At 38.8% G+C, this 15,264-nt stretch overlaps 1 protein-coding gene across 3 annotated transcripts in view; it reads right to left on the reverse strand.

Annotated features, from left to right (window-relative positions):
* ints4 (integrator complex subunit 4) overlaps positions 1-15,264 on the reverse strand; it is a 44,353-nt gene that overhangs the window by 27,936 nt on the left and 1,153 nt on the right. The window contains exons 2-5 of one of the 3 annotated variants that reach the window (XM_061877741.1): positions 7,033-7,257; positions 6,841-6,975; positions 6,549-6,782; positions 2,989-3,183 (exon numbers count right to left, since the gene is read on the reverse strand). In XM_061877741.1, coding sequence (XP_061733725.1) covers positions 2,989-3,183; positions 6,549-6,782; positions 6,841-6,975; positions 7,033-7,257 — 789 coding nt within the window. Of the gene's footprint in view, positions 1-2,988; positions 3,184-4,140; positions 4,266-6,548; positions 6,783-6,840; positions 6,976-7,032; positions 7,258-15,264 lie in introns of those variants that run through there. The other 2 variants (XM_061877742.1, XM_061877743.1) reach the window with 2 other exon arrangements.

Below are 15,264 nucleotides of genomic sequence, written 5' to 3' on the forward strand. Positions count from 1 at the left end.
AGACCCTCACAATGCGCTTGGGCCTGCCAGGTCTGTCCGGCATCCTCCCCCACCATCGCAGCCAACTCACCACCAGGTGGTGATCGGTAGAAAGCTCCGCCCCTCTCTTCACCCGAGTGTCCAAAACATAAGGCCGCAAATCCGATGACACAACTACAAAGTCGATCATGGAACTGCGGCCTAGGGTGTCCTGGTGCCAAGTGCACATATGGACACCCTTATGTTTGAACATGGTGTTTGTTATCGACAAACTGTGACGAGCACAAAAGTCCAATAACAAAACACCACTCGGGTTTAGATCCGGGCGACCATTCTTCCCAATCACGCCTCTCCAGGTTTCACTGTCGTTGCCAACGTGAGCGTTGAAGTCTCCCAGTAGGACAAGGGAATCACCCGGAGGAGCACTTTCCAGTACTCCCTCGAGTGTACCCAAAAAGGGTGGGTATTCTGAACTGCTGTTTGGTGCGTAAGCACAAACAACAGTCAGGACCCGTCCCCCCACCCGAAGGCGAAGGGAAGCTACCCTCTCGTCCACTGGGTTGAACTCAAACGTACAGGCTTTGAGCCGGGGGGCAACCAGAATTGCCACCCCAGCCCGTCGCCTCTCACTGCCGGCAACGCCAGAGTGGAAGAGGGTCCAGTCCCTCTCGAGAGAACTGGTTCCAGAGCCCTTGCTGTGCGTCGAGGTGAGTCCGACTATATCCAGCCGGAACTTCTCTACCTCGCGCACTAGCTCAGGCTCCTTCCCCCCCAGTGAGGTGACGTTCCACGTCCCAAGAGCTAGCTTCTGTAGCCGAGGATCGGACCGCCAAGTGCCCTGCCTTCGGCTGCCGCCCAGCTCACAATGCACCCGACCTCTATGGCCCCTCCTATGAGTGGTGAGCCCATTGGAGGGATGACCCACGTTGCCTCTTCGGGCTGTGCCCGGCCGGGCCCCATGGGAACAGGCCCGACCACCAGGGCGCTCGCCATCGTGCCCCAACTCCGGGCCTGGCTCCAGAGCGGGGCCCCGGTGACCCACGTCCGGGCGAGGGAAATCTGGGTTCATTTCGTTGTAATTCCATAGAAGTCAAACATGACACTGTTTAAAGATGAAGGCTCAGCTGACTTCAAGCGCCCTCCGGATTGGCTGCCGCGACTCCAATCAGCTGCTCCTGTTGTGGCTGGCAGCAGATGGCGGCAGACTGATGCAGTATCGACGCACGGTAATCTTTTTTTTTTGTATATTATCTACTCAACTGATTAAATAACAAAACGGTAAGATGCAAAGATTTAAGTTGACATGACCATCATCTTGGTTGTAGTTAGTTCCCTGCAGCGCTCGCAATTAGTTGACAGAAAGATGCGCACTCTGAACTCCATTGTAAGAATGTGTTTCTACAATTGTTGTATGTTATATTTTATTTAATGCTTAAATCTTACATGTTCACATTGGTTAAGTTTGTAGTTTTCTTACCTTGACGTCAGCTATGGTGTCCTTGTTTTGGTTAAATTATAATTTTTATATTTGAATGATGATAAATAAAAAGTGTTGTGGCAGTTGCGGATGTCACCTATGCCGCAGTTTGAGGAAATACTTGGTTTGTTTTTCCAAACATGTTTTTAATGGTCAATTGCCAACATAAGAATGCTAAACAGGAAGTTCTTAAAGTTTAATGGCTTTGTAAATACATGGAGACAAAGTCTAGTTCATTGTGTTCTTGATGGTTTTTTGAAACTGCACCAATTCTTTTCCTCAGAATTTTCACCCAACTTGAAGTGTTTTGCCAAGACATTTATTTGTAAAATGTACATTTTCATAATGTGCTTGTTCTATTTTTGACCAAATTAAAACAGAGAAACATTCTGAGGCTATCTTTATTTTTAAGTTATTATGCCATGATTTTACCAGTCCGCCCCACGTGGGAGTAGATTTCCCTCCATGTGGCCCCTGAGCTAAAAATGAGACAGCCTTGCTCTAATGCCTGGTGTATACTCTCGCGTCACGTAGCTTCCGACCCCTCCGAAGGCGTCTTGATTGATTTATAGTTCTCCCGTGGGGGTGGGGGGGGGGGGGGGGGGGGGGGGGGGGGGGGGGGGGGGGGGGGGGGGGGGGGGGGGGTGGGGGGGGGGGGGGGGGGGGTGGCGCCAGACTTGTAATTCTCTTCTAAAACACTAAGGGGGCAGCCTTTCCAGAAGGGGTAACTGCAGCTGCTGTTAACTATCGGTAGATACTGTGTTTCCTTCTTGTGAAGAGTGACGACAGCCCCAACATGTTCTATTAGATGTTTTTTACTTACAAGCCAGAGGAAAATACCTTTGTGAAGATGATCTATGCAACTTCTGAACAAGTAGCGGCAGGGGACGCTATTATTATTTGCAACGCTTTTTGGTCGTTTGCAACACGGGACAAAAGAGAGCTCAGGGTTTTCCCCAGATTGCCACTATATACGTGGCGGTGGGGTTATGGTCAATATGACATCATCACATATATGACATGATAATTTTGATTTGCAATGATGAATACACTTTCTTTAAAAGGCTAAACAAATGTTTTATATACATATAAAAACATTATTAGTGTCTTTAGTTATTATTATTACCATTAATAATCTTAATACAAAAATTCTTATACTTTTTGGACTGGGCTCTCTTTGTCCAATGCAATTTCAGTTGTTGCTGCTTATTGTAAAAAGTAACAAAGGACTTCCCGAGGGACACGGTGGAAGATCTTCTCCAAGTCCACAAAGATTAAATCACATTTTTTCTTTTTCCCGTTCTTATTATTACAGAATGAAGTTTTGGGGTGTATTTTGTTATTGTTTACAAACCTGGCAAGTAAGTATTTGTGTTAGTTCATTGCTATAAAACAGTTTCACTTCTGTTTTGATATAATGTCAAAGTACCGGATCAGGACTTGAATTTGGATTGAATCTGAGGCCCAAAAAAAATTGCATCGAAAGACCTAAAAGTTGAAGGGTACATCCCTGTCAGCAAGACTTTGCCCACCTTGTAGTAGTGCTCCAACAGGATCCTGACCACACCCTCCACGCTCTCGGCCTCCACGGGCTTCCGTGCGAACTGCAGGAGGTACTGCAGAGCATCCGTGGAGTTGGTGGCCTTGCACAGGTCAACGTGAAGCGCCGCAGACTTGCTGGGCTTGCACAGGCGGAGCTTCTTTGCCGGAGCTTCTTCCTGGGGGATCTGAAGGCAGACAACACGTTTTATATTGGGTCGTCTCACCTTCTCAGCGGTTTCACGTATCAAACAGACAAATACAGAAATGATCCAGTAACACATAGACACCATAACAAAAATGGACACGTGAAAATGCTGAAAATTAAAAATGCTACAACCAGATGAACGCTGAACACACACAAACCAGTGTAATCAAGTCCACTTATTATAAGTTACTCGAGGCTTGTTCGCTTTCTAAAGTCGCCTGCTAATCGTCATCTTGCAGCATTTTTCTAATGCAGTTTTTTTTTATTTGGAGTAATTGTTAAGTTACACTGTGATGAGGTGGAGACTTGTCCAGGGTGTATCCCGCCTTCCGCCCGATTGTAGCGGAGATAGGCGCCAGCGCCCCCCGCGATCCCAAAAGGGAATAAGCGGTAGAAAATGGATGGATGGATGGATGTTTTCTCTTTTTTTATGGTCGTTTGGACGTTGCTGAGCGTTTGCCCTCGTCGGCCACCGTACCGAACACACAATACTTGCAAGAAGCACCATCAGAGTTCATTCAATTTTGGTTATTTTTCCCTATAAATAACAGGCTCCAATACCAACACAATATTTAAAAAGTAACTCCGTAATGTAATTTAATTATTTTAATTCATCCATGTCTTGTACAGCACTTTGTGATTGTTATCGTTCAGAAGCGCGTTATAAATCAAATGTACTTACTGTGTTGTTTCCGTAACTACTTTGAGGTTCTCCTATAATTAATGCAAATATATTCGTGTCCTTCTTCTACATTAAGTTAGCATTTCATGGCAAAACTAAAAATAAGTTTGTTTTTTGATCAGAGGCCGCAAAAATTAGCCGAATCTGTTAGCTACCCACGCTAGTTAGCTACTTGCTAACAAGCCCGTTATTGACGCAGGTTTCTTGCTGGTAATGTCTTTAATGTTACACCGGGGTGGTAAACGTCATTCTTACCTGTACAACTTTGGAGAACTCCTCGTAAACTCGCTTTTTCAGGTGTGCTGCCATGACAGCAAGGATGTTTAGTTGGGAGCTATGTAAGACGACATTAAATGTCCCTTTACGTTTTCCGTAGACAGTGGGAGGGGCTGGATACACTCGTGTATATACATTACGTTACATTCATATATTGCATTACAATATTAAATTAATATCACATATGTTTAATATATTGTAAATATACGTTTATTAAAACAAAAAATATATAGGCAAAAATCTTTATCCTATATTTTATTTTCATTGTAATTTATAATTTTATTTATATTTGCACTGTTTATTTTACTCAAATTATTGTCAGCGGGGAATAATCGTATACATTTGGTAATATTCTTACATAGTTTTTACAAATGTTAATATAAACATTAACATATATCATATCGAAATATAGATTAAATGTTCAATCTAGTCCCTGCAATGAGGTGGCGACTTGTCCAGGGTTTGGCGACTTGTCCAGGGTGTACACCGCCTTCCGCCCGATTGTAGCTGAGATAGGCGCCAGCGCCCCCCGTGATCCCAAAAGGGAATAAGCGGTAGGAAATGGATGGATGGATGGATGTAATTTATGATTTTATTTATATTTGCACTGTTTATTTTACTCAAATTATTGTCAGCGGGGAATAATCGTATACATTTGGTAATATTCTTACATAGTTTTTACAAATGTTAATATAAACATTAACATATATCATATCGAAATATAAATTAAATGTTCAATCTAGTCCCTGCAGTGAGGTGGCAAACTTGTCCAGGGTTTGGCGACTTGTCCAGGGTGTACCCCGCCTTCCGCCCGATTGTAGCTGAGATAGGCGCCAGCGCCCCCCGTGATCCCCAAAGGGAATAAGCGGCAGAAAAATTGATGGATGGATGGATATTCAATCTAGTGTAAACAAATACATTTGTTCATAAATATATATATATATGTGTGTGTGTGTGTGTGTGTGTGTCTTAATTGGATTATCCAGAGAATAGCGCTCGATACCGTGGTAGAGCGCAATATGTGTGTGGGAAAAATCACAAGACTACTTCATCTCTACAGAACTGTTTCATGAGGGGTTCCCTCAATCATCAGGAGATTTTAATGGAAGCATTCACATACATTGGTTTATATAGGGCACAGAGTGGGTAGGTACAAGCAGGCGTAGGGGCGTGGTGATTGGCTCAAGTGTTACCTAGGAGGTGTTTCCGTCTGTGACGGCATACTGATAGGATTTCACTGTGCTTGTTGAGTGATGACAGGTCTGGGTGATATATAATAAACAGTTTCTCTTTTAAGCATAGGTTGCATCTTTTAACATATACATATACATATATATATATACATATATATGTATATATATATATATATATATATATACATATATATGTATATATATATATATATATATATATATATATATGTATATATATATATATATATATATATATATATATATACACACACACAAATAATTTCCCCGAAGTTTTATTTTCATTATCATTTTTCATTATATTCTTTATTTTGCTCAAACGATTAAGTGTAACTGTAGGGAATTATTGCAGTATTCTGGTAATGTTACGTATGTTTTATAAATACTATAAACATGAATATATTGTGTTTGAATATTAAATACAAAGTTATTGAATATATTAAATATACTCATATTTTGGTTAAAAAATATACATTTAAATTATAATTTCTATTATTTATTTTTGCTAAAAAAAATGTCAATATTTTTTATGTTGTTCATATTCTCTTTCCACATCTGAGAGTTTTTGTTGATTTTGAGTTACTGGAGATGGTTGGACCGTTCTGAAATAAATATATTTTAATATTTTCACAGATGTGTGTTTGTATGTTGTGTTCTTATTGCTCTCTTGCTACATTTATATAGTGTTGAACTGGAGGCAAGTTTATCGAAAATATTATGTTTAAATATTTGATCAGCAAATTAAAACAAAAACTCACAAAATAATTTAATGATCTTGAAACATGTCCAAATTCTAAAAGTATTGGCGAATGTGTAGTATCGCCTACTTTTGGTAAGTACAATACCGATATCAAGGGCAGTGGCTGTTTTAGATATGGGCCACAAGGATGAGGAGAAAAAGTAATTAAAATCACAAAATAATTTCAAAATAAGAGTCCAAATACAAAGTACCAATATCAGCAATGCTGGTTTTGTATTAATTGGTTTCGTACTGATAGCAAAATCTGCAGCATTACAATTGAACCAAAGCGCTTTATCAGTGGACCTACTGTATCATCCACGCATCACACATGCAGGAGAAGGGCGAGGTCACCACCAGGTGAACGTGAGTGTGTAGAAGAAGTCATAGCTGCGGGACAAGAAGTTCTTCTCCTTGACGTGAGGTTGGATGCTCACCGTGTACCCTTGGCTCTCAATGTCCTTCTTAACGCAGTCGAGCAGGTCTTTGGGCAAGGGCCCGGCGTTCCAGGGTCCGAACGTCACCACCGCTTCCTTGTGCCTCGTCATGGCCTCCAGGCTGGCGATGGCGTTGTCGTAGCAACCCAAGTCCTCCTGTGTTCGCAGCACGCAGATGATGATGCTAGAGTGGCGGGAAGCCACGGCCTCGGCGCGGGCGATGCGGGTCAGAACCTGGGGGAAGAAAGGACGTGGTCACATGACATCCCAAGAGGTTCTGAAGGCCCCGGACCTCGATGTTCTCCTTGTAGTGAGGAACTCGGGCGAGGAACTGCTTCCTTCCCACCAGCTCGCCGTACAGAAGCGGGCTTTCCTCCAGGCGTCGGATCAGCGCCGAGATGTTGTAGTGGACCGCCTCTCTGTGAACCTATAGCATACGACACACGTGAAGGGTCCACGCCGCTTCTCAGCAAGAGACTCACACCTGCTGCACGTTCTCCGTAGGTACGCGTTCCGACCGCAGGAATTCCAGGACCGCTCCAAAGTGCGAGCCGTCCCGGTCCAGGAAGATGTGTCCCTGCGAGTCCCGGACCAGTTTGGACGGGGTGCCGAACCACCCAGCCAGCTTGGACTCGGGGTACTTTGTGAGAGTGCTCAGTGCGGTGCAGAATCTGTGACCCCCCACGTTCAGGTTGACCACCAACGTGTGCTGAGGACACAAATGATGTGGCATAATAAACACAACCATCACATAACATTAGCGACAAGGGTGGTATCAGTATCAGATCAATACTCTGTGATATCAGTATCAGATCAATACTCTGTGATATCAGTATCAGATCAATACTGTGTGACCAAATTGATATTTTTCTCACCTTTGTTTTCATAAGTAAGTGTTTTTTGCTGTTCATATTGTGAATATTTATATTTTTTTGTATCAACACAGGGATTAAGTTACAGCAGGAAAACTAATTATTTTAATGACATAATAATAATAATAATAATAATAATAATAATAATAGTGTACTGATTTTGCACTAAAATGTTAATTAGTTTGGTAATGTTAGTTTTTATGAATATTATTGTAAACATGACTGTAATATATTGTATTAAAATACTAAATATCTATCTATCTTTTAAATGTTAAGGATACTACAGTGTAAACAAATAAAAGTGTTGGTAAAAAAATATATATATAGGCAAAAATCTTTATATCATGTTTTATTTTCTGGATAATTTATTATTATATTATATTATTGATTCATGCACTGTTTATTTTGCTCAAATTGAGTGTAACAATAATTGTATTACTTTGGCAATATTTTTACATAGCTTTGATAAATATTAAAATAAACATGAATATAATATATTCTATTCAAATATTAAATGCTACATATACTTTAGTGTAAACTATATATATATATATATATATATATATATACATATATATATATACATATACATACACACATATATATATACATATGTAGGTCAAAATATTTTTCCTATGTTTTACATTTATTATAATTTACTATTATATTATTTATTTTTGCAGTATTTAATTTGCTCAAATCATAATCATGTAACAGGACAAAATAATTGTATTAACTTGGTAATAACGCTACATAGTTTTTAAAAATAATAATATAAACATGGATATGATACATTGCATTAAAATGTTAACAATAAGTACATTAAATGTACAATATCATAACGTAAACAAATACGTTTGTAATTACACATTTTTTAGGCATGTGTTTTATTTTCATTATAATGTATTTACTATTTTGTAGTATTTATTTTTGCATTGATTTTTTTTTTTGCTCAAATCATTGAGTGTACCAGCAGGGAATAATTTTATTATTTTAGTAATATTGTTACATAGTTTTTATAAATAATGATGTAGATATAAAAAATATGTTGATAAAAAAAATTAAAACTTGACAAAACGTATACACCGTACAGGTACAAATGGTTTCCTGTGTTTCATTTTCATTATAATGTATTTATTATATTGTATTATTTATTTTTGCACTGTTTATTTTTCTCAAATTATTGAGTGTAACAGCAGGGAATAATTGCATTGTTTTGGTAATATTATTACATTGTTTAAATAACATTAACATCTTCCGCCCGATTTTAGCTGAGATATGCTCCAGCGCCCCCCACGACCCCAAAGGGAATAAGCGGTAGAAAATGGATTAATGGATGGATGTGTATATATATATGCATATATATATCTATATATATATACATATATATATATATATATATATTTATATATATGTACTACTATATATATATATACATATATATATATATATATATATATGTATATATATATATATAGTAGTATCAAAATAATAAATAATAAAAAATAATAAATATACTGTAGTGTTTATTGTATATGTTTGTTGATAAAAAAATATATGTAGGCAAAACATTTTTTCATGTTTTATTTTCATTATTTATATTTATATTATATTATTGATATATTATTCACTTCTTATTTTGCTTGGCATCGAGTGTAACAGGGAATAATTGTATATTTTTGTCAGAATTGTTCAATTGTTTTTATGAATTTTAATATGAACATGAATATCCATCCATCCATCCATCCATCCATCCATTTTCTACCGCTTGTCCCTTTCGGGGTCGCGGGGGGTGCTGGAGCTTGTTGGAGCCAAATGTCCTTATTTGTTTATATTGTTTTTATTTTATTTTCTCTAATTGATTGCTGACCTCATTTCATGTTGAATTTCCTTTTCGGCAAATTGCGCCGCCCACTTCCTGTTAAGAACCAGGAAGTGTTGACATGGATGGGACTGTTGCTATGGTGTGGTTACCATGGCAGCCTCCTTAAATTGGGTTCAGGTGTGAGCACGGGCAAGGGGGCAGATAGCATGAGACTGCAGTTTGACGTGAATCGGTAGCTGTCGAGCTCAACAAGGGGGGTCGGCTGACTGGAGAGGAAGCTTCCGGAAGGAGAGACGCGGAACTACCAAACATTTGGAGTGAATTTGGCGGCGGCGAGAAGGTCTTAATCTGTTTTGGCGGTTGAGCACAAGCTGTTTTGTGACTGGATCGAGATGGAAGGGGATAGTGACGGGATGTATGAGGATAGTATGGAAATGGATAGGACTAGAGGGGAGAGAGGAAAGAAGGGGAGAGGAGGGAGTGAAGGAAAGTAGAGTGCTAAAAGAGTGCATGAAGACGATGAAGAGGTTGATAAGAGGAAAAGGGTTATGGTGGATGAATATAAGATAATTTATACATTTAAATCAAACCAAGATATGAATGACAGTTTGATGACACTGGTTAAGGGATTAAAGAAGGACATTGGAGAGGTGGAGATAGCGAAGGTGCTCAGGGCCGGACGGCTGTTGATTAAATGCAAAAATGGAGAGCAAAAGAACAAAGCAATGCGATTGCAAAAACTGTGCAACAAAATAATAAAGGAAAAAATCGAAGTGGGAGAACGAAAGGGGGCAAGAGGAGTCGTGACAGGAATCCCAAGAAAAGAGAAGTAAAAGGAGGAACTGCCACTATGATGAAAAGAATGATGGCATTTAGGAACGGTGAAAAGACTGAGAGCGAATCCGTGCTAGTGCAATTTGCAGAGGAGGTCCTACCAGAGAGAATCATGATTGGGTATCTAAGCTTCTATGTTAGAGCTTACGTGCCACCCCCAGTACGTTGTTTCAAGTGCCAACGCTATGGGCACATAGCTAGTGTGTGTCATGCTAAGATGAGATGTGGGAGGTGTGGAGGACAGCATGAATATGGACAATGTGGAGAAAATGAACAGGTCAAGTGTTGTAATTGTGGCGGGAATCACACAGCAGCGTATGGGGGCTGCATCATAAGAAAACAGGCAACAGAAGTACAGCAAATCAGAGTTGAAAGAAATATTACATACGCAGAGGCAGTTAAAATAAGAAATCAAGAAAGTGCAGAACAGGACAGAAGTGAAAATAGTTCAAGAAATAAAAAACAAGAGGCAGCAAATACAGGAATTTCCATGGACAAACTAGTTGTATTCCTGGCTTACGTGATAAACTGTACAGAGCAGGCTAGAAACAAGACTGAGAAGATCAAAATAATTGTCAAAGCAGCAGCAAAGTTTTTAAATTTAAAAGAACTATCCTGGGTACAGGTGCAAGGTGAGCTACAGAGAGCAGACGAGACCGAGTCATGTTACCACAATCCAACGCCATGTTAATTGTTCAGTGGAATGCCAGAAGTTTGATAGCAAACGGAAAGGAATTAAATGGATATATTAATAATATGAAAAAAACCCCACATATAATATGTATTCAAGAAACATGGCTGAAGCCAAAATTAAACTTTATAATAAAAGGATATATAACAATACGTAAAGATAGGAATGATGGGCAAGGAGGAGGATGTGCCATATTTATTAAGGAAGATATGCATTATTCAATATTAAAAGTAAAACAAGAACTAGAGATAGTAGGAGTAGAAGTATGGAATAATAAAGAAAGATACAAAGTACTAAACTTCTATAATCCATGCAAGAAATTAGAAATTCACCAACTAGAAACAATAATGGAGCACTGGAGTGGCAATATTATTTAGTGTGGTGACTTTAATGCACATAGCACAATGTGGGGTGAAAGGGATGACTGGAATGGGGAAACATTGGAAGCACTTTTGGAGGAAAAAGAACTGGTGTGTGTGAATGATGGGTCGGGAACAAGGTTAGATGTCGTCACGGGTAAAGAAACAGCAATAGATTTAACACTAGTGTCACAAGGGTTAGCAGGAAAGGTGGAGTGGGAAGTAAATAAATACAGCACTATGGGAAGTGATCACTATCCAATCTTCATTCACATAAACATAAATCAAAGGACAGAAAGTACTAGGATAGAAGGAAGATGGAAGTATAACCATGGTGACTGGGGGAAATTTAGGGAAATTACCGACATAACTTTAAAGGAAGTAGATATAAATCAAGATATTGAACAATTAAATACAGATATTACAAAGTGCATAATAGAAGCAGCCGAACAGAGCATACCAAGGAATAGTATAGGGAGAAGAAGGAAGATAGTGCCGTGGTGGACACAAGAGTGCACAGATGCAATACAAGAACGGAATAGAGCATTTAGAATATTGAGAAGAACACATAATTTCCAAGACATGATCCAATATAAAAGGCATCAAGCTAGAGTAAGGTATGTTATTAAAAAAACAAGAAAACACCATTGGAGAACTTTTTGTGAAACACTAAATAGAACTACTCCTTTAAGCCAAGTGTGGGGAATGATCAAGAGAATGTCAGGGGTCAGAAAAGAACATAAAAATCATGTGATGAAAGATGGAACGCGGAGTGTGGTAGGAAATAAAGAAAAAGCAGAACTTTTAGCAGAAACCTTTGTTAAAGTGCACAGTAATGATAATTTGAGAAAAGTAGAAAAACAAAAGAGAGAAGAAACAATTAGTTTAAATATTGAGGAAATGAAGGAAGACAACGATAATAGTTTTACCAACACTATGGATATGACATTTTCTTTGGAGGAAATGGTTCGAATTTTAAAAAAAGTTAGAAATACGACGCCAGGGAAAGCCTGGTGAGTTATCAAATCATCAAAAATTTAGGTAGCATCGGCAAAGAAGTGGTCTTGAAATTATATAATAGGATATATGAAGAAGGAAAATTACCAGATGAGTGGAAAACAGCTGTAATAATTCCAATATGCAAGCCAGGGAAAGATCCGGAAGAGGCAGGAAATTATAGGCTGATAGCATTGACCTCAAATTTGGGCGAAGTAATGGAAAAAATGATTAATGAAAGATTAATATATTATTTAGAGTCAAAAGAAATTATAAAAAACTACCAAAGTGGTTTTCGCAAAGCAAGAAGCACAAATGACCCAGCAGTGCAGCTGGAAGAGGAAATTAGAAAGGGACAAATAAATAAAAAAAATTATAATTGCGGTATTTTTTGACATAGGGAAAGCGTATGATATGTTGTGGATACAGGGGTTGCTGATGAAACTAAATAAGATTGGGATTAGAGGAAGAATGTATAGATGGATAAAATACTTTTTAACAACTAAAACATTATTAGTAAAAATAGAGAATGAATATAGCAGAGAATACGAAGTGGAAAATGGCACCCCACAAGGGAGTATAATAAGTCCAGTACTATTTTCCATCATGATAAATGAAGTTTTTAGTGAAGTGGAAGGGTTAGTGGAGGTGGCATTGTTTGCTGATGATGGAGTGATGTGGAAGAGAGGTAGAAATACAAATAATATAGAAAAGAAGATTCAAAAAGCGGTAAATAATGTTCAAGACTGGGGGACGGCTTGGGGTTTAAGATTCTCTGTTGGAAAGACAAAAGTCATAAATTTTACGAAGAGGAAAGTACAAAACAAGCTCCAAATAAAACTCTATGGAGAAAACATAGAAGAGGTACAAGTATTCAAATATTTAGGAATATGGTTTGATAAAAATATTAACTGGTCAACCCACATCAGCAAAATAGTGGAGAAAAGTAAAAAGGTGTTAAATATAATGAGGGCTTTGAGGGGTAAAGATTGGGGGGGCTGATAGGTTGACATTGAAAACAATATATATCACTTTAATTCGATCTGTTATCGACTACGGATGCATTATTTATCAATCTGCTTCAAAAACACTACTTGGGAAAATAGACCGGATCCAGTCGCAGGCTTTAAGATTATGTTGTGGAGCTACTAAATCTACTCCAGTGGCAGCATTACAAGTAGAAATGAACGAAAAACCTTTAGACATGAGGAGAGACCAACTCTCAGCAGTTTATTGGGCAAATTTAAAAGGGTCCAAGCAAGGACATCCAACCCGTCAAGTGTTACTAAACTGCCAAGAAAAAGAGAAGAACAAAATGAATAGTTTTGGGTGGATAATAGGAGATATATGTAACAAAACACAAATTGACAATATTAAAGTTAGCCCTACAGTACCAATTCCTGCAATACCACCGTGGATGTATGACAACCCAAAGGTAAACATGCAATTACTGAAGAATAGAAATTTAAATAGTTACCAAATAGAACAATGGATTGAGGAAATGTTTTTTGACAACATTATGATATTCACAGATGCATCAAAAACTATAAATAGTAAAGTAGGAGCTGCTGCAGTTATCCCACAGGGAAATATAGTATTAAAAAAAAGAATCAGTGATAAACTATCTGTTTTTACGGGGGAATTGGTAGCAATTTATATGGCAGTTAACTGGATAGAGGAAAACAAAGCAAGGAAAGTAGTCGTGTGCTCGGACTCCAGCAGTGCATTGACGAGCATAAAAAACATAGCATCAGAAACAAGACAAGATATAGTTTATGAAATAGTTCAGGCAATCTACAGGATAAATAAAGCGGGAGGTGTGGTAACATTTCTCTGGGTTCCTGCTCATGTAGGAGTTGAGGGAAATGAGTTAGCTGATAGATACGCAAAACAAGCAACCACTAAAACTGAAGTAAACATGGAGATTATGCACAGTAAAGAAGAACTGAAGAGCATAATTAAGATAGAACACAATAAAAAGAGGCAGGATAATTGGAATAAAGAAATAAAAGGTCGAGAGTTTTACAAAGTCCAGAGGAGATAAGGTGTAATGAGAGGAGGGGGTAGAAATAGGAAAGAAGAAGACATTATTACTAGAATGAGATTAGGACATACATATCTAAATAGTTCACTAAAATTGATAGGAAAACATACTACAGGGCTGTGTGATTTTTGCCATCAGATAGAAAATGTTGACCATGTCTTAATACAATGTAGGAAATACAATAGAAAAAGAGAAATACTGGAAAATAAGTTAGCAAAAGAAAATATTAGGTTAGAAGTGTTGGGTATATTAGGATTGCATTCAGAAAACATTGGATATAAAGCAATATACACATATTTAAAAAACACTGGGTTAAATAAAAGAATATAGAGTAGGGATCCACCTCGGTCCACACTCTATTACAGTAGGTGGCGGTAATGCACACCAGAAGGTTGATTGCCAACCGCCATAAAAACAAAAGAAGAAGAAGAAGAAGAAGCACGGGCAAGGCGATTGGAGGACAAACAGTTTTCGACCGTGCTGTGACAATGTGCCATTCAAGGTCAGCATGCTTTGTTATATAGCATACCATCCATCCATTTTCTACCACTTATTCCCTTTGGGGTCACGGGGGGCGCTGGTGCATATCTAAGCTACAATCGGGCGGAAGGCGGTGTACACCCTGGACAAGTCGCCACCTCATCGCAGGGCCAACACAGATAGACAGACAACATTCACACTCACATTCACACACTAGGGCCAATTTAGTGTTGCCAATCAACCTATCCCCAGGTGCATGTCTTTGGAAGTGGGAGGAAGTCGGAGTACCCGGAGGGAACCCACGCCGTCACGGGGGGTACATGCAAACTTCACACAAAAAGATCCCGAGCTCGGGATTGAACCCAGGACTACTCAGGACCTTCGTATTGTGAGGCAGACGCACTAACCCCTCTCTACCATCGTGCTGACCTATAGCATACATTTGATTTCATTTTGATAGTATAAAATAAATACAATGTCCAGTTCTGTGTTTTTGTGTTTGGATCTGACAATCCATCATTTGCACGCGTCAAACTGGTCAACACAGTATCAGCCCAAAGGTAAGGGCTGTGCAGAGCCTATCACAGCTGCATTCAAAAGGTAGGTGTATTAACA

Source organism: Nerophis ophidion, linkage group LG18 (assembly GCF_033978795.1).
Source record: "Nerophis ophidion isolate RoL-2023_Sa linkage group LG18, RoL_Noph_v1.0, whole genome shotgun sequence".
Classification (NCBI taxonomy): domain Eukaryota; kingdom Metazoa; phylum Chordata; class Actinopteri; order Syngnathiformes; family Syngnathidae; genus Nerophis; species Nerophis ophidion.